Source organism: Microcaecilia unicolor, chromosome 4 (genome assembly GCF_901765095.1).
Source record: "Microcaecilia unicolor chromosome 4, aMicUni1.1, whole genome shotgun sequence".
Lineage (NCBI taxonomy): Eukaryota > Metazoa > Chordata > Amphibia > Gymnophiona > Siphonopidae > Microcaecilia > Microcaecilia unicolor.
Genome location: NC_044034.1, coordinates 18,009,495 through 18,034,894, shown reverse-complemented (window position 1 = coordinate 18,034,894; position 25,400 = coordinate 18,009,495). Strand labels below are relative to the sequence as shown.

Sequence of the window (25,400 nt, the reverse complement as noted above, 5' to 3'; positions counted from 1 at the left end):
AACCATCGAAGTATCATTAAGAATATAACAATGGGACATCAACATTGAAACGTTGGAAAGAGACAATGGGAAGCTTAAAGGGCAGTGTTAAGACACAGAGATATATGGTGTACATATTCCTGTGAGTAAATGTATGAGTGATGTGGAATTACGGGGGATGAGGGTTAGGAGTGGATGTATGGAGCATTGGTGTTCAGTGAGTGTGGACTCTATGTGTTTTAGCTCTTGCCATAAATTGTTTCAAACAGATGAGTCTTCAGTAATTTGCGGAAGGAGGCTTGTTCGTAAATCGTTCTTAAGTTGCGTGGCAGTGTATTCCAAAGTTGCGTGCTCGTGTGAGAAAAGGTAATGGTGTAGACTTGTGGGCAGTGGGTTTTGAGGGGGATTTGGGGGGCTCAACACACAAGGGAAGGGTGCTATGCACCTGGGAGCTCTTTTACCTTTTTTTTTGTTTTTGTAAAAGTGCCCCCTAGGGTGCCCGGTTGGTGTCCTGGCATGTGAAGGGGACCAGTGCACTACGAATCCTGGCCCCTCCCACGAACAAATGCCTTGCATTTATTCGTTTTTGAGCTGGGCGCTTTCATTTTCCATTATCGCTGAAAAACAAAAACGCCCAGCTCACAAATTGTCGAATAAAACATGGACGTCTATTTTTTTCGAAAATACGGTTCGGTCCTCCCCTTCACGGACCCGTTCTCGGAGATAAACGCCCATGGAGATAGACGTTTTCGTTCAATTATGCCCCTCCACATATGTATACTTGATCTTGATTTGTCCTTGCTATTTTCAGGGCACAGACCATTGAAGTCTGCCCGGTACTGCGGTTGTTCTCCAGGTACTGAAGCTAAATCTGTCCAGCCATGATTAGGACACAGCCATAGAAGTCTGCCCAGCATTGGCCTTCCTTCCCAATTACTCATGTTGTCATCTAATTACCATGCCTTCTATATAGTTTATCCCACACATTTTTGAATTCCATTACCGTTTTCATCTTCACCTCCCGTGGGAAGGAATTCCAGGTATCTGTCACCATCTCCGTTAAAAAGTACTTCCTGACATTATTTCTGTCAGGCCCCCTGCAACCTCAATTCATGTCCTGTAGTTCTACCACCTTCCCATCTCTGGAAAAGGTTTGTTTGTAGATTAATACCTTTCAAATATCCATATCATATCACCCCTGTCTCTTCTTTCCTCCAGGGTATACATGTTCAGGTCCTCAAGTCTCTCCTCATACGTCTTGTGACGCAAACCCCATACCATAGTCTCTAAACCGCTTCAAGTCTTTTTACGTCTTTAGCAAGATACAGCCTCCAAAACTGAACACAATACGCCAAGTGGCTCACCAACAACTTGAACAGGGGCACCAATACCTACTACTACTACTACTACTACTACTTATCACTTCTATAGCTCTACAAGGCATGCACAGCACTGTACATCATACATGAAAAGACAGTCCCTGCTCAAAGAGCTTACAATCTAAATAGGACAGGCAGACAGACAGACAGAACAACTAAGAGGTAAGGGAATTAAAGAGGTGGGGATAAAAGGGGACAGGGCAAGTGAGTAGTGGTATGGAGTCAAAAGCAGCGTTAAAGAGGTGGGCTTTTAGCCTGGATTTGAAAACGGCCAAAGACGGGGCTAGAAGTACAGGCTCGGGAAGTCTATTCCAGGTGTAAGGTACAGCGAGATAAAAGGAACGAAGTCTGGAATTAGCAGTAGAGGAGAAGAGGACAGACCAGGGGCGTACCCAGATACCCAATTCTGGGTGGGCCTGGGCCCAAGATGGGTGGGAAGAAGAACTCTCTGCCTTGTCCCACAAGTGATTTGGTCTCTTCCTCTCTCACCTGCATGCCATGTAGTCTCTCAAACATCCCCCCTCCCCCGAATACCTATTAGACGTACAGCCCTGCTTACGTCTAGTAGCGCCTTAGAAATGATAAGTAGTAAATAGCAGAGTTTCACCGGCAGCGAGCAGCAACTAATACACACTGCTCATGTTGGCCCCACAGCCTTCCCTCTGATGCAACTTCCTGTTTCCACATAGGCGGGAATACATCAGAGGGAAGGCTGTGGGGCCGGTGAAACCAGTATGTATCAGTCGCTGCAGGCGAAGATCTGCTATTTACAAGGTACAGTGGGGGAAATAAGTATTTGATCCCTTGCTGATTTTGTAAGTTTGCCCACTGACAAAGACATGAGCAGCCCATAATTGAAGGGTAGGTTATTGGCAACAGTGAGAGATAGCACATCACAAATTAAATCCGGAAAATCACATTGTGGAAAGTATATGAATTTATTTGCATTCTGCAGAGGGAAATAAGTATTTGATCCCTCTGGCAAACAAGACCTAATACTTGGTGGCAAAACCCTTGTTGGCAAGCACAGCGGTCAGACGTCTTCTGTAGTTGATGATGAGGTTTGCACACATGTCAGGAGGAATTTTGGTCCACTCCTCTTTGCAGATCATCTCTAAATCATTAAGAGTTCTGGGCTGTCGCTTGGCAACTCGCAGCTTCAGCTCCCTCCATAAGTTTTCAATGGGATTAAGGTCTGGTGACTGGCTAGGCCACTCCATGACCCTAATGTGCTTCTTCCTGAGCCACTCCTTTGTTGCCTTGGCTGTATGTTTTGGGTCATTGTCGTGCTGGAAGACCCAGCCACGACCCATTTTTAAGGCCCTGGCGGAGGGAAGGAGGTTGTCACTCAGAATTGTACGGTACATGGCCCCATCCATTCTCCCATTGATGCGGTGAAGTAGTCCTGTGCCCTTAGCAGAGAAACACCCCCAAAACATAACATTTCCACCTCCATGCTTGACAGTGGGGACGGTGTTCTTTGGGTCATAGGCAGCATTTCTCTTCCTCCAAACACGGCGAGTTGAGTTCATGCCAAAGAGCTCAATTTTTGTCTCATCTGACCACAGCACCTTCTCCCAATCACTCTCGGCATCATCCAGGTGTTCACTGGCAAACTTCAGACGGGCCGTCACATGTGCCTTCCGGAGCAGGGGGACCTTGCGGGCACTGCAGGATTGCAATCCGTTATGTCGTAATGTGTTACCAATGGTTTTCGTGGTGACAGTGGTCCCAGCTGCCTTGAGATCATTGACAAGTTCCCCCCTTGTAGTTGTAGGCTGATTTCTAACCTTCCTCATGATCAAGGATACCCCACGAGGTGAGATTTTGCGTGGAGCCCCAGATCTTTGTCGATTGACAGTCATTTTGTACTTCTTCCATTTTCTTACTATGGCACCAACAGTTGTCTCCTTCTCGCCCAGCGTCTTACTGATGGTTTTGTAGCCCATTCCAGCCTTGTGCAGGTGTATGATCTTGTCCCTGACATCCTTAGACAGCTCCTTGCTCTTGGCCATTTTGTAGAGGTTAGAGTCTGACTGATTCACTGAGTCTGTGGACAGGTGTCTTTCATACAGGTGACCATTGCCGACAGCTGTCTGTCATGCAGGTAACGAGTTGATTTGGAGCATCTACCTGGTCTGTAGGGGCCAGATCTCTTACTGGTTGGTGGGGGATCAAATACTTATTTCCCTCTGCAGAATGCAAATAAATTCATATACTTTCCACAATGTGATTTTCCGGATTTAATTTGTGATGTGCTATCTCTCACTGTTACCAATAACCTACCCTTCAATTATGGGCTGCTCATGTCTTTGTCAGTGGGCAAACTTACAAAATCAGCAAGGGATCAAATACTTATTTCCCCCACTGTATGCAGGAGGGACAGTTGTTGGGAGTTTTTGGCTGGTGGGGCTTGGGGATCTCTGCCAGCCACATCATAGGTGTGCTGCTACTGGGTGGGCCTGAGCCCAAAGTGGGTGGGCCTGGGCCCATCCAGGCCCACCCTTGGCTACGCCACTGGGACAGACAAGAGAGATTTATCCACAGAATGGAGTACCCGAGGGGGGCCTAGGGAGAGACAAGAGTGGAAAGGTACTGGGAAGCGGCAGAGTGAATGCACTTATAGGTCAGTAAAAGAAGTTTGAATTGAATGCGGAAACGGACAGGGAGCCAGTGAAGTGACTTGAGGAGAGGGCTAATGTGAGCATAGCGACTCTGCACTTCTTGGTGTTAAATTTTAACTACCAGACCCTTAACCATTCTTCTAATCTTTGGAGATCTCTTCTCGTGCTTTCTAATCCCTCCATGGTATCAACTCTATTGGCTATCTCTGTGTCATCTGCAAAAACGCAAACTTTTCCTTCTAACCCTTCAGCAATGTCTCTCACAGATACGTTAAACAGAATCAGCCCCAGAACCGACCCCTGAGGCACTCCACTTCTCATCTTCCTTTCCTACGAGTGGATTCCATTTACCACCACCCTCTGCCGTCTGTCGGTCAACCAGTTTCCAATCCAGTTCACCACTTCGGGTCCTAAGTTCAGCCCTCTCAGCTTGTTCATGAGTCTTATGTGAGGAACCGTATCAAAGGATTTGCTGAAATCCAAATAGATTACATCTAGCACATGCTCTTCATCCAGCTCTTTGGACAACCAGTCAAAGAAATCAATCAGATTCATTTGGCAAGATTTTTCTTCAGGAAATCTGTGTTGTCTTGATCCTGCAACCTGTTGAATTCTAGAAAGTTAACTATCTTTCCTTCAGCAGTGACTCCATTATTTTTCCTACACTGACACGAGGCGTACCGGCCTCTAGTTTTCCACTTCTTCCCTGTCCCCATTTTTGTGAAGAGGGGCCACATCCACTCGTCACCAATCCCAAGGATCCTCTCCGGTCTCTAAAGGTCTATTATGTTTCAATGTTTTTATTAATGACAGCATAAAGAATACACATGTACACTACAAATGTGTGAACAATCAAATAGAGTCAACTACTTTCAATAAACATTCCGATACATTCGGTCATCATTCTTTTATCTTTATCTCCCCCCAACCCCATTATATTCTTCCTTCAGCGTTATTTATTGGTGATGTATCACTTTGAATAGTATCAATAACATCAAACATTTAGTTAATATTCTATATGTCATTTTATATATATATATACATGTTATCTACCATCATCAGCATTAACATCAGTTTCATCCCTATTCTCCCCGCCCCCATTTTATCTGTTAAGAACTTCAAGTTTAACCTATACAAACGCAAAACTACAACCAAATAATATAACTAATACAGCCAACATCTATCATTCTTCATCCATCTTCATCTGATTCCCCCTTCTCTTTTAGTCCCCTTTTGCTCCCTCCCTCCTCCCCCTCCCTCTCCCCCCTTCTCTTTCAATCTAATCTCATTATAATGATATCCAGGCTATAATATCTCGTGTTCTAAAGGTCTATTAAATAAATCCTTAAGAGGAACAGCCAGGACTTCTCTGAGCTCCCTCAGTATCCCATCTGGCCCCATAGCTTTGTCCACTTTCAGATTTTCAAGTTGTTTATAAATGCTTTCTTCTGTGAATGGCGCAAAATCCACTCCATTCCCAGATACACCCTCATCAGCCGACAGCGGTCCTTCTCCAGGACTTCTACTGTGAATATCGCAGAGAAGTATTTGTTTAGCATATTCGCTTTTTCTTCATCACTTTCCACATAACTATTCCCCAGATTCCTTATAACAATGTTTCCCATATTTTCTCATTTAATCTCCAAATTATTATTACCCTCAACTAGAGAAGTTAATGATTCCATAGATACATACTCAGTTTCCAGAGTTTGTATTGTATTCTGAACTGAAGAGATTCATGTATATCCAAATTTGGTTCTAATTTATCCATCCTAATATGATCTGTGACCATCTGAGTTATAATAGATTGAGCAAGTGCGACTATAATTTTCCAAGTCTCCTGAAGAGTGAAAACTGAGGTTCTTACTGGAGAAAATATAACTGACATCACAGATTGAGCTCCCAGTGTCTCCAAAGATGTACCAAGAGTCTCAATTGCCTGACTAATGCCTTCCTGGCATACTCCAATATCAGGTGAAACTCCCACTTTTGTTTGACCGCATTGCTTCTCAACCATTGCCCCTGCAGCAGTCCCGGACACATTCTGTATGATGGTACCATTGATGTTATCAGATAGTGTCGCAGCTGCTGTGACGGCACTCTCATGCTGGCTGGCTGGGTTCCCTGGTAGCTCCTGTTGCTCAGGGAACAGCTAAACACTGCTGTCCAGGAGCAGGAAAGATGATAACTCACCTTCTCCTGCTCTCAGTGGACCCAGAGACGATCACTAATCTGCATAGGACTCCATTCTAGTTAGAAGAAACTTTGGTGCAAAAGAAGAAGAATGAGAAACAGCCAAGGTTCCAACTTTCCTGCAGTGGTTCTTAGGCATTGTAAAGAGGGTAAGAGGAGCATCGGCTTCAGTGTCTTTGCTCTAGGGCACCATCTTGTTCTAGTTTAAAAGCTACTGTGTTTTTAAAAGGTTAGTACCAGAAGCCTGATTCTACCCTAGTTACGGTGGAGCTCATCATTTTAGACTAGGCTTCCCTTCTCCAGAATGTTGCCCAGTTCTTAACAATTCTAAATCCCTCCTTTCTGCACCATTGTCTCATCCATTCACTGAGACTCCAGAGCTCTTCCTGCCTTTTGTGTCCTGTGTATGGAAAGGGAAGCATTTCTGAGAATGCTACCCTGGAGGTTCTGGAATTCAATTTTATATCGAAAAGCCTAAATTTGGCTTCCAGAACCTCCCTTCCACTCTTTCCTTTGTCATCGTTATTCACATGTACCAATAGAGCCGTCTTTTCCCCAACATTGTCTATAATCTTGCCTAGGCAGTGGCGTACCAAGGGGGGGGCGGTGGGGGTGGTCCGCCCCGGGTGCACGCCGCTGGGAGGGGTGCTGCGGCGCGCGCCTGTTGCCCTGTTTCAGTCCGATTTCGCAATTCGCATGTGTTCACTGCTCCCTCTGAGTCTGCTCTGGAACAGGAAGTAACCTGTTCCGGGGCAGACAGAGGGAGCAGTGAACACATGCAAATTGCGAAATCGGACTGAAACAGGGCAACAGGCGCGCGCCGCAGCACCCCCCCCCCCCCAGCGGCGTGCACCCGGGGGGGGTGTCATTTCGCCAGGGGGGAGTGTCATTTCGCGGGGGGCGGGGGGGGGGGGGGGGTTGCGCTGCACCCGGGGGGGGGGGGGGGCGCATCAGCGATCCGCCCCGGGTGTCAGCTAGGGTCGGAACGCCACTGTGCCTAGGTGATCTGTAAGGTACCAGCAGGCAAGTTACCAAGCAACCCTCACGACCGCCAGCTACCTATCTGTATGCCTAATGTAGAGCCACGAAGACAGCGATGGCTAAACAGGAGGAGAGGCCAAGAACAGTAAGCACTATTACTGCATTATAAACAAACTATAAATTACAGTGAAATTGATAGATCTCAATGACTCTTTCAGAAAAAAAAAAGAACTAGACTACACTAGATGTCAAAAACCAAGGCAGCAGCACTAGAGTAAAGAGTCATTGAGATCTATCAATTTCACTGTAATTTATAGTGATAGATCTCAATGACTCTTGTAGTGTATTTCTTTTTTTCTGAAATAACATCTTTTCCTCTATCTTGTACTACTACTCTGTCAGGCTGCTGCACGATATAACTTCAGAAGTGAACCAACACAACTTTTTTGCTTTTTCGTATAATTTTTGGGGCCCGGTAGAAGCCTCTTTCTCCTTTGGGTCTCCAACCTGGCCTTTAATGGATCTGCAGACTATGAGCTTTCATTCACAGCTATCGAGTTAGTTTTCCCTCATTTTAATCCTCCCCCATCTAACTCAAACCCTGTAGTGATACTCCTTTGGCTAGGAGTCAGAGGAGACCTGGCCATTAGCTGCCCCTGTTGAAAACTAGTTAGAACATCCTACAGACCTTTCTCACACTGATCTACAAATACTGCCATTGCGGAATCCCCAGTCCAACTAGCCCAAGCAGCAGAAGCTACATCCAGGAATCAAACCAGTATATTCTAAATGGCAGAGTACAGCAATGCTCAGAAGAATCCGCAGCCAAGCGGAGAACTCGAACTCCCCACGGGGAAAACACAAGTGTAAGTGAGAGTGGGATGTTTGACCACGGAAATTCAAATCCTGGAGACAAGAATCTTAAAAAGCTTGTTTATTGATGAAAAGACTCGACACAACTGTTGTGTTTCGGCCGTCAGGCCTGCATCAGGAATCTATAAAAACATACATATGCAAATAAAGAAAAATTAAGTAAAAACATAAACCATAAACCAGTACAGCAATGCTACTGATCCATTGGACTGGTCATCTACATGTAACTTAATTTAACTTAAATTCTTTTACCTTTTGAGAAAATATTAACAAGGTAGTATTGAAGGCTATGGAAAACTCTCTCTCTCTCTCTTACCTGGCTGGAAAGACACTATCCTGCTTATTTTCAAAAGAGAAAGACGCCCATATTTCGACCCAATCAAAAGAGAAAGACGCCCATATTTTGACCCAAATCGGGTGTCTTTCTCCCGTGGGCACCCAAATCGGTATAATCAAAAGCCGATTTTGGGCGTCTTCAACTGCAATCTGTCGCGGAAACGGGCAAACTTGACGGGGGCATGTCAGAGGTGTGGTGAAGGCGGGACTGGGGCGAGTTTATCGGCCGAGGAAAGATGGGCTCCCTTGGCCGATAATGGAAAAAAGAAAGGCGTTTTTAGCACAAATTTAGGTCACTTTTTTTGGACCTTTTTTTTTAACGAACAAGTTCCAAAAAAGTGCCCTAAATGACTAGATGACCACCAGAGGGAATCGGGGATGACCACCCCTGACTCTCCCAGTGGTCACTAACCCCCTCCAACCCAAAAAAAAAAAAACAACTTTAACAACTTTTTTTTCCAGCCTGTATGCCAGCCTCAAATGTCATACCCAGCTCCATCACAGCAGTATGCAGGCCCCTGGAGCAGTTGCTAGTGGGTGCAGTGGACTTCAGCCAGGTGGACCCAGGCCCATCCCCCCTACCTGTTACACTTGTGCTGGTAAATGGGAGCGCTCCAAACCACCCCCAAAACCCACTGTACCCACATCTAGGTGCCCCCATTCAGCCATAAGTGCTATGGTAATGGTGTAGAGTTGTGGGGAGTGGGTTTTGGGGGGGATTTGGGGGGCTCAGCACCCAAGGGAAGGGAGCTATGGACTTGGGAGGTATTTTACTTTTTTTTTTTAATTGTTGCAAGTGCTCCCTAGGTGCCCGGTTGGTGTCTTGGCATGTGACGGAGGCCACTGCAATACGAATCCTGGCCCCTCCCACTACCAAATGCCTTGGATGTGTTCATTTTTGAGCTGGGCGCCTTCGGTTTCCATTATCGCTGAAAAACGATACCGCCCAGCTCAAATCCGCACAAATCCGGTGCATTTGCCCGGCACAACCCGTATTATCGAAAAAAAAGATGGATGCCCATCTTTTTCGAAAATACGGTCTGTCCCGCCCCTTTACGTACCCATTCTCGGAGATAGACGCCCATGGAGATGGGCGTTCGCGTTCGATTATGCCCCTCTATTTCTTTCAAAGTAAAGATGCTTTTGATCAAACATGGATAGTCTTAATCATTGCAAATCTAAAGCTTTCTGTATCATGAGAAATTCATTTCGGGCTAGCAAAATAACGTATACTATTATTTTTTAAAGATTCAAATATTAGCAAAAAATGACCTCTACCTCGTTAAAGGAAGCAATTAATCCAGAAGTCTGGCTGGACAACCCAAACCGTTTCTCGATGGTGGAAATGGAGCCTTTCAGGTATCCTGAGACTAGAAGCTGGGCCAATTGAAGAAAAGCGTGACATACAACAAAGAACTGGGGGAAAAAAAGGCAAGAAATATTACTTACATTATTCTCCTCCTACTTTCTCCAAATTGCATCCTACTCTGTAAAAAAAAGTAACATTCAACGTCAGAAGCAATTTTCTGAGTGGCAGGGATATTTTCAAATATATGCCCCAACCTATATTCAGCAACAGCTGTCAGCATCTGTTTTAATTGCCAGCTGCTGTAGTTAATCATTGATTGTTAATTTGCCTGCCTGGGGCAAAGGTAGTGGAGCTCACATATCCCCCCTACCTGGATTTTGAGCACCGATATCTGGGTATTGGGCAGTGCTGAACATCCAAATAATATGGACAGAGCCATGAGCATCTAGGTAACAGCAATATTCAACGCCATTACCTGGACAGCCACCCAAATAATATAGACTAGCTTTTTTCCTGTCCTGCGTTATCTGGGAAATTATCTGGATACCAGAACTAAATATTGCCAGTCTCTAGATAACTCCCAACCAAGGCAGTCTAAAGACATTTTCAGCTTCCAATGTCAGACCATTATGTATATTCCCGTTGTAAAATGGGAACCATCTCAAACCATGACCAGAGCAATACTCATTTAAAAAGCATACGTCCCAAAGTGGTTGTGATTTTGAAAATGATAATAGACCAGAAACTTTAAATAATAAAATGAATATTCTTATAGACTAGTAAAAAAGGCCCGTTTCTGGCTGAAATGAAACGGGCGCTAGCAAGGTTTTGCGCGGAGTGTGTATGTTTGAGAGAGTGTCTGTGAGAGTGACTGTGTGAGAGTGAGAATGTGAAAGTGTGTGTGTGTGACAGAGAGTGGGTGTGAGTGTGTCTGTGAGAGAGCGTGTGTGTATGTGAGAATGAGTGTGTGCGAGTGCGTATGTGAGACAGTGAGTGTCCTTCTCTGTCCCCCCTGTCAGGTGTCAGGACTGGGGGGACTGTGGACAGTCATGACGGCAGCCCCTACCAAAATAATGAAAGCAAGACCATTGGTATAATAATCACTGCATTCCAGAGAACAAAATGGAGCAAGTTCCCACATGCTATCTTTTGCTTTCTGTATTCAGTAGCTGACAGGCTTGCTAGACTTACCTAAGTGGCTGCAGCTGCAATACACTGAAAAGAAAGCAAGGAAACCTATGAGACGTAGATACGGCCGTCCCCTTGGCCTCTGACGCTCCTCCCTTCTTCTATTTGACTTCCCTCTGATAGGTCCGTCATTCAGTGTGACGCTCCTCCCTTTTCCTGTTTCAGTTCCCTTTGATAGGTCAGAGCAGTGCAGCTGTGACACTCCTCCCTTCTCTGATAGGTCAGGGCGGGGCAGAGATGTAGTGTGCTTAAAAATGGATACAGAACTTCGGACATACGAACTGTTGAAGCCTCAGAGTGTGCTTTAGAACGTTGAAGGTGCTTTTTATGTGCAGATGGGGTGTGGCCTACGGCCCAGATGGGCGTGGCTGAGACTGAGGGTGAGTAGTCTGAATAGCCTAGCCTACCAGGAGGACAGGAGTTCAGGACAGATGGAGTGAGCTTCAGAACGTCTGAGGGGGGATTTTATTTATATAGATGATTAATATTAAGATTATTGCTTGTCCCAGAGTTCCGGGTATGACTCCTAAAGTTTTCCTCAGAAATATTTCCTCAAATTATTACTTTAAAAGGAGTGAAGCCTGTGAAAACTGGGATTACTTTAATCAGTGGGATTTGAATTAGAGACTTAAGTATACGTATTGTTAAATAACTTCTGGCTTTTAAAAGAGAGAGAATGTAATCAGATGTATTATTTCTAACTAATATTGGACAATAAGTATGTTTTTCAATGAAATGATTTGACTATACACCGTATTGGCCTTGAAGAAGCCAATCAGATGATCAATGTGGAATAATGAATTAGACAAGTAATATCTGGGGATAATCAGGTTAATACCACATTTTTTTTTCTGTTTACTGTTTAATTGATCTCCTTATCTTGTTTCACTCTCCCTATTTAGTGGTCTAAGGAAGAGAATAGAATCACCTGACTGAAATAATTCCTATATGTTACTTTCTCTGTATTTCTGGCAAGTTGTTTTATCGCTTGTAAAAATTTAAATGGTTAGAAATAAAAAATTTAAAAAAAAAAAAAAAAAAATTAAAAAGCATATGTCCCACAACATCTATGTGTGTTAAATAATGACATTTATATGTAAATGGCATAAACATATAAATATCGATTTTACACTGGGAATACAAATTCTCCATTGCCGTTTTTACACAAAAGCCTCAGCTATCTAGTCATTAAGACTAGTGGTTTCCTGGAGTGATTGACGGGGCAACTGTGCTATCTCTTTGGTATCTAACACCAGCTCTAAAAACCCAAAGAGGTTATTTTTACTACTGCTGAACATTAGGGGTTAGAATACACCAGCTACAAGGCTGGTTTAAGTGGTCATGCCTATATGTACAGGAGAATCCGCCAGAACGGAGAACTCGAACGTCCCACGAGAAACCACAAAGATATGAAGTGGGAGGTTGACCATGGATACCAGAGACTGGAACAATGTACTTGGAAAAAAGGTTTATTGGACAAATGGCTCAACACAAACATTGTGTTTTGGCCGCTAGGCCTGCATCAGGAGTCTGTATTAATAGAAAACTTCCAATGCCGAATGGTCTTTGTGCAAAGGCTATATCCAATCTCTTGACTGAATGAGTTAAATAATGGTCTTGAAAAGGCCTTTGGTTTGAAAAGATCGTGTCAGTGAAAATAGACTTTTAGCATTTGCCCAAATTGCAGGCATTTACTTTACCTGTTATGCTAGTAGGTCATCCCCGATTCTCTCCGGTGCTCATCTGGTCAGTTCGGGCACCTTTTTGTGCCTTGGTCGTAAGAAAAACAGGACCAGGTAAAGTCGACCAAGTGCTTGTCAGGGATGCCCCTTTTTCTTTTTTTAATATCGGTCGAGGACGTCCATGTGTTAGGCACGCCCAAGTCCCGCCTTTGCTATGCCTCCGACCGGCCCCCGTTAACTTTGGTCATCCCTTCGATGGAAAGCAGTTGGGGACGCCCAAAATCGGCTTGGGCAACCCTATGAGAAGGATGCCCATCTTCCGATTTGTGTCGAAAGATGGGCATCCTTCTCTTTCGAAAATGAGCCTGATAGTAACATAGTAAATGACAGATAAAGACCTGTACGGTCCATCTAGTTTGTCCAACAAGATAAACTCATTTTACATTGTATGCGATACTTTATATGTGTACCCAAGTTTGATTTGTCCTTGCCTTTCTCAGGGCACAGACCTTAGAAGTCTGCCCAGCACTGTTCTTGTACTAAAAGTGAAGCTAACGTTGAAGCCCCTTAAAATTTACACTCTAGCCCACTCATATCTATTGTCACGATCAGGGCATAGACAGTAGAAGTCTGCCCAGCACTGGATTTGCTTCCCAATTACCGGTGTTGCCAACTAATCTCTGTTAAGATTCCATGGATCCATTCCTTCTAAACAGGATTCCTTTGTGTTTATTCCACGCATGTTTGAATTCCATTACCGTTTTCATCTCCACCACCTCCCGTGAGAGGGCATTCCATGTATCCACCACCCTCTCCATGAAAAAATACTTCCTGACATTACTCCTGAGTCTGTCCCCCCCCCCCCCCAACCTCAATTCATGTCCTCTAGTTCTACCGCCTTCTTGTCTCTGGAAAAGGTTTGTTTGCGGATTAATGCCTTTCAAACATTTGAACGTCTGTATCATGTCACCTGTTTCTCCTTTCCTCCAAGGTATACATGTTCGGGTTGGCAAGTCTCTCCTTGTACGGTTTGCAATGCAAATCCCATACCATTTTTGTAGCTTTTCTTTGCACCGCTTACAGTCTTTTTACATCTTTAGCAAGATACGACCTCCAAACAACATAATACTTCAATCGGGGCCTCACCAACGACTTGTAGAGGGGCATCAACACCTGTTGGTTATACCCCTCTCAATGCAGCCTAGCATCCTTCTGGCCATGGCTGTCACCTTGTCACATTGTTTCTTCACCTTCAGATCCTCGGACATCAATACCCCAAGGTCTCTCCAGAGACGAGCTTACTAATCTCTCCCCTCGTATTCGGTATCTCTCTTTTGGGTTTCTGCACCCCAAGTGGATCACTCTGCACTTTTTGGCATTAAATTTTAACTGAAACTCCAAACACAGCTTCACGTACACTGCGTGCACAAATGCTAAATACTCCCGCTGTTACCCAACCAGCCACACAAAACTATGTATTCAGCAGTGGAGAAAAAAAGCCTCAGTAACACCACCCAGCCAGCCCCAAACTTCGGACTATAAGGCATGGGCCCGGCGTACCATCATCTGGCTCAAATAAAACTCCACTTAGTACTCCTTAGTGTGTCTAAATAAATGTTGACTACCTCTCTCACATCAACTAGTGGGGTAACAAACGTGTATATATGCTTACAGAACACAGAATCTAGTTCAAATCACTTGCTTTCAATTCTATTAGTACAGTTTATATCAGTTCAATACTGGTGATCCAGCCATAAACAACTGCTGTCCTTAATATCACCAGCTGATCAACCCAACAGGGAATCCTTGTTTCGCTTCCGCTGCGTCAGGGGTTACAATGCTACATCTGAGATTACAATCGAAAGAGATTGCCGGCCATCTTCCGACACAAATCGGGAGATGGCCGGAGATCTCCTGAACTCGGCCAAATCGGTATAATCGAAAGCCAATTTTGGCCGGCGCCAACTGCTTTCCGTCGCAGAGCCGGCCAAACTTCAAGGGGGCGTTTCAGTAGGGTAGCGAAGGCGGGATGGGGGCGTGGTTACGAGATGGCCGGCTTTGCCCGATAATGGAAAAAAGAAAGCCGGCCCTGAGGAGCATTTCGCTGGCTTCACTTGGTCCATTTAGTTTTAGGACCAAGTCACAAAAAAGTGCCCCAACTGACCAGATGACCACCGGAGGGAATCGGGGATCACCTCCCCTTACTCCCCCAGTGGTCACCAACCCCCTCTCACCCAAAATAAAAATAAAAAAACAATTTTTTTTTTCCAGCCTCTATGCCAGCCTCAAATGTCATACCCAGCTCCCTGACAGCAGTATGAAGGTGCCTGGAGCAGTATTTAGTGGGTGCAGTGCACTTCAGGCAGGTGGACCCAGGCCCATCCCCCCTTACCTGTTAAACTTGTGGTGGTAAATGTTGAGCCCTCCAACCCCCCCCCCCCAAAGCCACTATACCCACATGTAGGTGCCCCCCTTCATCCCTAAGGGCTATGGTAGTGGTGTAGAGTTGTGGGGAGTGAGTTTTGTGGGGGGGGATTTGGGGGGGGGGGGGCTCAGCAGACAAGGTAAGGGAGCTATGCACCTGGGAGCAATTTTTGAAGTCCACCGCAGTGCCCCCTAGGGTGCCCGGTTGGTGTCCTGGCATGTCAGGGGGGCCAGTGCACTACAAATGCTGGCTCCTCCCACGACCAAATGCCTTGCATTTGGCCGGGTTTGAGATCACCGGCATTAGTTTCCATTATCGCCGGAAACCGATGCCGGCCATCTCTAAAGCCGGCCCAAATGCTGACATTTGGCCGGCTCCAACCGTATTATCGAAACATAGCCGGCTATCTTTTTTGATAATACGGTTCGGCCGTTCGATTATGCCCCGCCACGTCACCTAAGTGCTATTATGCATATACCCACTTAACATACACAGAACCAGTTTGCAAGGGGTTGAACACAGGAGCTAAGCACAGATAGGACAAAGCAGGGCTCCCACTTATGTGATTAACTTACACAGTACTGTAAGTTCTGAGGGTTGCTGCCACACTTAAGCTCCATGGCTGGCAAAAGTGAGCATGCCTAAATGTTAGGTGCTTATGTTCCTTTATAAAACACCCTCCGGATGTCTAATTCGAGGTGCCCGTTTATAGACCTGCCCCCCCTAAGTGACCTGTCCAAGGTTATAAAGAATGCCTGCTTCAAAAGCAGGATTTCAATACTGGCTTCCTTGATTTTGTAACCGCTAGGCCACTTCTCCACTCAAAATTAGACACATTCATATTTTTCTTTTTTTAATGAATTGATCATTTAGAATTTAGAAATTACCTTGATACTTAAAAATAGATTTCTCCATTTTCTTTGCCAGATAGCTGTGATCCTTTTTCTCTGATGTAGTCTGTCCATGCCTGTCAAGAGAAATAGGTCAAAACCTTCTTCGGTCTTTTCAATCACATTACATTGCAGTATTACAAATATTATTTTGCAGTCTAAAGGCAGTATCAACTGTGTTCCAATATGATGGCACATCATGACATAGTGGACAGTTTTCAAAAGTCCAGTTCATTAAGTAAGAACATAAAAACCAAGACTGAGAGGAGACGGTACGAGGCTATCTAGCCCATTATATGGGATGAAGCCAGTGGGCGGAGCTTGCTGGCAGTAGGCGGAGACTGCCACCACATTGGTTCACCCTAAACAATAGCAAAAGATTATTAGAAATAAGGGACTGCCTATGCATGGTCCATCTGTAAAAAAAAGCCGTTCCAGTTAGATAGGCAGTGCCTTAAAAGGTGGAGGACAAAAGATTTTTTTTTTTTACGTATTTGACAGCTTTTTAATTTATTTGAAAACTTCTCATATGTAGATATAAATATAATGAAATCAAAACTGAATATCATTAAAACAGCTTCAAAAATTATTGTAGCTGGTGAAAACAGCACTAATAAAGTTTGTATCTTGTGTTCATTTTTCTACACTGTTCTATGCAATACAAGTAATACATGTCCAAATTTCAGTGAAGATATCCTATTTACTAACTGTTGTAACCTGCCTTGGGAAACCTGGTGTTATAAAGATTGGAAGTAAAATTAAACTCTCCTTTCAGTGGGACACATGGAATCACATCTTCACCTCATCTCTTTTGTACAAATGGATTATTCTATTTTGAGTATGTTTCAGGGATAAGTGGTTTCAATAAGTCAAAGTAATAAAAAAATCAATATTTTCTTTCATGCAGATCTCTCATTTGTTTAAACATAACTAAATAGGCTTTAAGCCCCTAATGCTGTCCATTGGTATTCTTATAGTTTGTCCTTGTGATAACTTCTAGTGTGCCAAAACTGGAAATACAGTGAGACAGAATAACAGAACTGAAACATCCAAAATGTATAGTAGCCAAACAACTAACAGAATACATCAACAAATTCTCTATATTACATGAATCCCAATCTGGCTTCAGACCACACCACAGCACTGAAACAGTACTGCTCGCACTTCTGGCAAAATTTAAGCATAAAATCTCACTAGGCAAAAAAGTTCCTCCTACTCCAGTTTGACATGTCAAGTGTATTCGACATGGTGGACCGCCAAATTCTACAAAGAATACTCGACAAATTACGAATTGGAGGGAAGGTGCTTTCGACCTGCACACAGCACTGAAACAGTACTACTCACCCTTATATCCAAGTTCAAACAAGAAATCTCATTTGGGAACAACATACTTCTTCTCCAGTTCGACTTATCCAGCGCATTTGACATGGTAAACCACGACATACTCACAAAACTACTGGATAAACTTGGGATCGGCGGAAACATCATTAAAGGGATAAATAGTTTCATCACCACCAGAACCTATCAAGTCAAATCAACCTCATCTTTATCATCCGCATGGTCCTCACAATGCGGAGTCCCCCAAGGATCGCCTTTATCCCCAATCCTCGTCAATCTTCTGATGATTCCTCTGGCCAAATCCTTATCCAAAGCCGGTCTAAACCCCTTCATCTATGCAGATGACGTTACCATATTCATTCCTTTCAAATCCAACCTTGTAGAACTCTCTGACAAAATAATCACTGGCATGAACATCCTAGCCTCTTGGGCCAACGCCTTGAAAATGAAACTGAACAAAGAAAAAACTCAATGCTTAATCCTCTCATCAAAACATTCCACTCTACTCCCAACTACTCTGATCACTCCCGACATTACAATCCCGATATCCGACAATCTAAAAATCCTAGGAGTAACGTTGGACAACCATCTAACTCTAGAAACTCATGCAAAAGCCACAACGAAGATGTTCAACATAATGTGGGTACTGAAAAGAGTAAAACCATTCCTTCCCCAAAAAACTTTCCGCAATCTGGTACAATCCACGGTACTCACCCACGCCGATTACTGCAACAGCATCTTCATTGGCTGCACAGCCCAAATCCTGAAAAAAACTCCAAACTGCCCAAAACATGGCAGCCAGACTCATCTTTGGTAAATCGCGATTTGAAAGTGCAACACCACTCTGTGAAAAATTACACTGGCTCCCTATTAAAGAGTGAATACACTTCAAAGTACACATGCTGATTCACAAGATCCTCCATGGAGAATCCCCTAGCTACATGACCAAACTAATCAATCTCCCGAACAGGAATGGGTCCAAATCCTATAGCACATATCTCAATCTTCACCTCCCCAATTGCAAAGGCCTCAAATACAAAATCTACTAGGCTTCCAACTTCTCCGTTACAGGCAGTCAACTCTTTAATGCCATATCAAAATACATCTGAGCAACCAACGAACTCCTACCCTTCCGAAAGCTGCTGAAAACATACCTCTTCAAACAAGCCTATCCGAGCGACCCAACTTAATTTACTAACCCACACCACTAACATTAACCATACCTCTATCCTTCCCCCATTTCTTCATCCTATCATTCGCTACACAACTTGTTATCTCAACCACACTTTGTTTCCATACATTGTATTTTTTTTAATTTTATTTGTTACATTTGTACCCCGCGCTTTCCCACTCATGGCAGGCTCAATGCCTATCATTCTCTACACAACTGTTATCTCTATCTTACTTTGTATCCATACACTGTTACATATTTTGTAACCATACCACTTTCTATCTCAGTTGATAACACCCTCATCCTCCCCGTCTCATCTGCCCGCAACCTCGGAGTCATCTTTGACTCCTCCCTCTCCTTCTCTGCGCATATCCAGCAGATAGCCAAGACCTGTCACTTCTTCCTCTTTAACATCAGCAAAATTTGCCCTTTCCTCTCTGAACACACCACCCGAACTCTCGTCCACGCTCTCATTACCTCTCGCCTTGACTACTGCAACTTACTCCTCACCGGCCTCCCACTTAGCCATCTATCCCCCCTTCAATCTGTTCAGAACTCTGCTGCACGTCTTATATTCCACCAGAACCGATATACTCATATCACCCCTCTCCTCAGGTCACTTCACTGGCTTCCAATTAGATACCGCATTCAATTCAAGCTTCTCCTTCTTACCTACAAATGCACTCAGTCTGCCGCCCCTCACTACCTTTCTACCCTCATCTCCCCTTACGTTCCCACCCGAAACCTCCATTCACAGGACAAATCCCTCCTCTCAGTACCCTTCTCCACCACCGCCAACTCCAGGCTCCGCTCATTCTGCCTCGCCTCACCCCCATGTGAGGGGGACCAGTGCACTACGAATCCTGGCCCCTCCCACGAACAAATGCCTTGGATTTATTCGTTTTTGAGCTGGGCGCTTTCATTTTCCATTATCGCTGAAAAACAAAAACGCCCAGCTCACAAACTGTCGAATAAAACATGGACGTCTATTTTTTTGCGAAAATACGGTTCGGTCCGCCCCTTCACGGACTCGTTCTCGGAGATAAGCGCCCATGGAGATAGACGTTTTCGTTCGATTATGCCCCTCCACGTCTACTACTCTAGCCTGAGAACGGACCCATTCTCTGAGAGCTAGGCGCTCTCTGCATCAGGCACACACATATAACCACTCACCAACTGGGAGATAATCATACATGTGACCCTCAATGCAAAAGACTGTGCTAGGGTTGGGCGGATGAAATCAAACTGGCTAATTGGCTTTTACACTTTTTTTTTTCTTGCGTGGAAGTCCAATTTCAAGCCCTTAACCATTCAAGTTTTTCTATTCCCGATCCATTTGTACTCTCCTCCCCCCCCCCCCCCCCCCCCCATTCTGGTGCATCTACCCAACTGCAAAGTTCTGTGTGGTCTGCCGACAAGTACCTTTCTATGGCCAGAAACACTCCAAAGCAATGGAATGTTAAGTTCCAACATTTATTTATTTTATTTGCTGCATTTGTACCCCACATTTTCCCACCTATTTGCAGGCTCAATGTGGCTTACACTATGTTGCAAAAGGTATAATCATAAATAGACCCAAGCCTCTTTTTTTAGAAACTGAGTCACTTGGCAGCTCTCCACATTGCTGATTAAACATTTTCATATTACATGGCTTTAAAAACTCTCCATGGCTTACTTGGTAGGATAGAAACAGCATAGCTTAGCAGACCATTTAATTTACCTCTTAAGGTAAGTTATAATATTCAGTAAAACCAATAAACACATACTATATTCTCATTCCTCTAACCATCGTGCAGCCCTCTCTCTCCTCCACACTCCCTCATGCTTCCCTCTCATTATCCTCCTTCTGGATCTGCCTCTGCTGCACACGTTGTTGTCCTCCTCTGTCCTGTACAAATCTGTCTGCCTACTGATCATGAAAAGGGAAAAAAGGCTGTTCAAAGCTCTGATAGATCATACAGTCCCAGATACCCATTCTCACCTACAAGAGGGCTCAAGCTATCTCTCCCTATCCCACCTTCTGATCTTTGTTCATCACAAAAGCTACTCTTATCCCCCACCTCTCAGTTCTGTGCTTTCTACCTTACTGCACACTATGCCTAGAATAGACGCTGAATTAGTGGGTCATGCCCCCACCCCCCATGGGCATAATGTTACATTATGCCCACATAACTAAAGGTTTTTCCCTTATAATTCCATCTCAAATTCTTTTGATATTGCATTTAAATCTTTGCCTCTCCCCCCCACACCCCCCAATCATATCATATGTGGGTGCAGGCCATTAGCCAACAGGCATGAGGCAAGCAGGTTTTCCCCCTGGATTCCTCTTGCGATGACGGAGGGATCCTGACAGGGGGGATGAGGAAGATTGTGGATAGTAAGCGGGGTTCCAACCAAGACAGGGTATGTTCCAAAAGGCATACCCCACCAACCCAACATAAGAACCAGAAAGCCTGCTACACAACACCACCACCAAGACTTTCATGGACTCACCCCTACCTCCCTCTTCACACTTAATGTTTCCCAATGCATTTACCGAATGTGAACCATACCCTAGGCCACAATCACACCTTGTACTTGAGCACACTATGTATTTGTTCAGACTGGAACCGGCGACCGCTGCTATGGCACTATGTAAGCCACATTGAGCCTGCAAATAGGTGGGAAAATATGGGATACAAATGCAACAAATAAATAAATAAATAAATAAATAAATATATATATATATAAATTGCTTTGGGTCTCCTTTCAGGGAAGAAGGCACTATATAAGCCAAAATAGAAAAAAAAACCCCAATAAAATATCACAGCCTTGTTGATTTTAACCATGTTTACTGTCATAGATGCATCTCCTTGCAGCTACTACGTGTCATGTCTGTGAAAATTGTACTGTAAGCTATGTAGAACACAGATTGCCCCTATCGGACCGACCGTTCACTTGTCTATTAGATTGTAAGCTCTTTGAGCAGGGACTGTCTCTCTTTGTTAAATTGTACAGCGCTGCGTAACCCTAGTAGCACTCTAGAAATATTAAGTAGTAGTAGTAGATTGCCGCTTATATGTATCTGCACAGTGCTGTATGTACCCAGTAGGGCTATAGGAGTGCTAAGCAGCTGTAATAGTAACAACAGCAGCAGCAGTAATAGTAAAAATTTACCTGGTGGCAGAGATGTCTTCCTGCCATCAGCAAAAACTCTGCTCTAAGGTAACTGCTTCAGATCAAAACAATGGGTTGCTGGGAAACAAGCGAGGCCAATAGAATTTCTTGTTTTCTGGAACCTTTGGGTAAACAAGCCAATTGCAATTGTTTTTCCATTCCGGAATGGCAGGGTAAGAACCAATGGAGAGGGCTGATTTACCAACTTGATGGACCATAGGATTACTAGTAGTTTCTCAGTACTTTTCTGAATGACAATTTCCATTCATAAAACAATGCATGGGCTTTAAAGAATCTGCCAACGAAATGCCTCAGCAGTTCTTTACCGAGAGCCAATGAGACACGATCTGTGGTGAAGGAACAGAGCAGCTGCTCCCTTGCTGGCCAATACCTTGGATGGGTGCCTCTGGGTGAGTTTAGGACTGGGAATTTGAGGTCTGTCTTTTAAGTGGGTGTGGCCCATATTAAAAATTATTATTTTATTGCTATCAAAATTATTTTGTCATCTGGCTTTAGAACTTTAGGTGTAGGTAGAAAATCAAATTTGATAAATCAGTGGTTGCCAAACCAGGTCCTGGAGGCACCCTAGCCAGTCAGGTTTTCAGGATATACACAATGACTGTGTAAAGTCATATTTACTGTTCCAATGCAAACAAAGCACAGAAATTCTGATTATACATTATGGGAACAGGCATTTTAATAACTAAAACAAACAAAACAATACTCCTCCCCCGTCCCAAACCCAGCGGTATCTAAAATAACATCCAGAAAGAAAACTAGTTAAAAGATAGAAAACAGAGAGTAGGGTTAAATGGTCAGTATTCTCAATGGAGAAGGGTAGTTAGGCTCTGTGCTGGGGCCGTTGTTTCTTAGTAACTAGTGAGGTGATTAAATTTGCTGACGACACAAGGTTACTCAAAGTTGTTAAATCGTAAGAGGATTATGAAAAATTACAAGAGGACCTTACAAGACTGGGAGAAAGGGTATCCAAATGACAGATGACGTCTAATGTGAGCAAGTGCAAAGTGATGCACGTGGGAAAAAGGAACCCGAAGTATAGCTACATAATGCAAGATTGCACATTAGGAGTCACCAACCAGGAAAGGGATCTAGGTGTCATTGTTGATAATACGTTGAAACCCTCTGCTCAGCGTGCAGTGGTGGCTAAGAAAGCAAATAGAATGTTAGGTGGTATTAGGAAAGGAATGGAAACAAAAATGAGAACGTTATAATGCCTTTGTATCGCTCCATAGTTTGACTGAATCCGAATACTGTATGCAGTTTTGGTCACCGCATCTCAAAAAAGATACGGTGGAATTAGAGAAGGTACAGAGAAGGACGACGAAAATGATAAACGAGGTGGGATGAGGAAAGGCTAAAGCGACTAGGGCTCTTCAGCTTGGAGAAGAGACTGCTGAGGGGAGATACGATAGAGGTCTATAAAATAATGAGTGGAATGGAATGGGTACGTGTGAATCTATTGTTTAATCTTTCCAAAAATACTAGGAATAGGAGACAGGAAAAAATGGAGTTCCTTCTTGCCCCAAAGAGGCCACTAGACCACCAGGGTGCGCCCTCTTTTCCCAGTCGTCCGCCTGCCCCTCGCCTTCCTGTGTGCCGGCCTGAATTTAAAAGTTCTTACCTCGGGGGCCGGCGGCAGCAGTGAAATTCGAGCAGGCACGGCGCTTCAGCCTGCCTTCCCTTCTGTCTCAGCTTTGCCTCTGGTCCCGCCCTTATATATATATATATATATATATATATATATATATATATATATATATATATATATATATAGTAGCATTCCTCTGAACTGATTCCATCCTATTGATATAGCTTTGGAGGTATGGTCTCTAGTACTGTACACAGTATTCTACATGGGTCTCATCAGAGACAGGCAGATGTTCTATCACCTCCTTTTCCCTCTCCATATGTAGCAAAGTATACTTCTGGCTTCTGCCATCACCTTTTCTACCTGTTTGGCCATCTGAAGATCACCGATACAATTATTAGATTGGATACAGGGTGCGCTACGGTAGGCTTGGGGGGAGGGGGAGAAGGCAAACCTGTCCATCTGCCCACCAACCAACCCACCAGCCTAGACAAACGGGCTGGCTGGAAAAAAACTGTCTGGACCCCCAACAGTCCCGATTGGCAACTCTATCTATCTATCTATCTATCAAAACCCCTAAAACAGGATTACAATTGGGCCACAAAAGAAATATATATATAATACAATCCCTTTCTTACTCTGCCTATGCCTTAATCTTGCCCTGGTTCTGGGAGCATATTTTAGAAAGGCACAGAGGCTTAATCAAAGGATTTTGTTCTAGAACTCTGTAAGTAGCATCACTTGACTCTGCTATGCTGAACCTCCACTGGTGCAGCCTGACTCTGTTTGCTGTGAGATGCATGGTTCCCGCGCTTCCTCCTGCAAAATCAGAGTTAACACCACACACTTCATGGGAAAGAGTCATGCAGCGCCAAAGGGTCAGTCATAGTGACAAGAGTGTTTGAGAGGGACAGGGTCCCTGAATAATCTTAATCTTTGGGATAATCAACCCTTGGCATCTCTTTCCAAGAATATCTCCTCTCAATAGGGGTGCTTGCCATTTTTGTTGCTCAGGTAGCCTTGAATTTGCCAGCACTTCCTCTGTAAGCAGAAAACTTCTTTTTAAAGTTTATGTGATCAATTATATTAGCGTTTCCCATAGGCGCCCGGTATTAGAGGCTTGGACAGGCTAAGCCTCCCCTGCTGTGCTCTGAGAGGTTTAAATTGTTGATTTACCTTCATCCTCACAGCAGGAGCTGCAGTGAAAGCCCTCTAGCCTTGTGTAACCAATTGTAGAAATTGGTTTATGGTTTGTTTACCTTACTGCTGGGAGAGCATGGGGGGGGGGGGGGGGGGGGGGGGTTGGTGGGTTGCCAGGGAGATATTTAACGAGGATGACTTCCTGACCTGCACTGAGAACAGATAGCAGCAGAATCGGACAACCAGACAACAAAGGTAGAAAAGATCATTTTATTTTCATTATAGTGTTTGGAATATGTCCACTTTGAGAATCAGGTGCTCAGCATTAAAAGTTTATATTTATTTACTTATTTATGGCATTTTATCCCACATTAAACATGAATTAGGGTGTTTTGTGGTTCTACATGAGAATTGTGATGATATGATCCCTTGTTTCATATTGTTGACGGTCTGCATTTTCCGTATGGGTGGTATATTGGTGTATTAGGTTCTGCTCAGTGTAATATTTATGGTACAGTAAGGTTCTGAGTGTGTTTTTGCACAAAGTTGTGCATAGTGTTTTGCAGTTGAGCGATTGTGCTTAGAATATGCTTTGAGCAACCACTTTATTCTTTGACATATGATACATATCTAATATCTAAATTTAATAAAAGGTATTAATTGTGACTTTTATTTTTATTTATTTATTTTTTTCAGTGTTATCAGACAATTATGGATTTAAGCTCCACCCCTGGCCCCACCCCTAACCCTGCCCCCTTTAGCCTCCCCAAACAGTTGGACCACCGACCTCCTATGGCGTTTCCCAAGTTCATAAAGGCGGTTAATAAATCCCAATAAATAAAAACGAATACATATATAGAAATGCCTACATTTTAGAAGGAAACGTGGCGAATTGCTGACTGCTTTGAAGGTGATGCCAGTGTTTAATCAAGAAGTGTAATCTGCACGACGTGGCTGGTGTGGCTCTGGACACCTTGTTTGGCAGGCAGATGGACCGTGAAGGTCTTTATTTTCTGTCATATACTATCAGGCTTATTTTCGAAAGGGATCGCCGACGATCTTCCGACACAAATCGGTATTATCAAAAGCCGATTTTGGCCGGCTTCAACTGCTGTTTCGTCGCGGCG

The 25,400-nt window shown here is 44.0% G+C and overlaps 1 protein-coding gene across 5 annotated transcripts in view; it reads right to left on the bottom strand.

Moving 5' to 3' along the window:
• Window positions 1-25,400, bottom strand: part of SLCO2B1 (solute carrier organic anion transporter family member 2B1) — a 208,249-nt gene that overhangs the window by 169,171 nt on the left and 13,678 nt on the right. For all 5 annotated transcript variants that reach the window (XM_030199987.1, XM_030199988.1, XM_030199990.1 and 2 more), the window contains exons 2-3: window positions 15,857-15,936; window positions 9,644-9,781 (exon numbers count right to left, since the gene is read on the bottom strand). In XM_030199987.1, coding sequence (XP_030055847.1) covers window positions 9,644-9,781; window positions 15,857-15,934 — 216 coding nt within the window. In that variant the 5' untranslated portion in view covers window positions 15,935-15,936. The remainder of the gene's footprint in view (window positions 1-9,643; window positions 9,782-15,856; window positions 15,937-25,400) is intronic.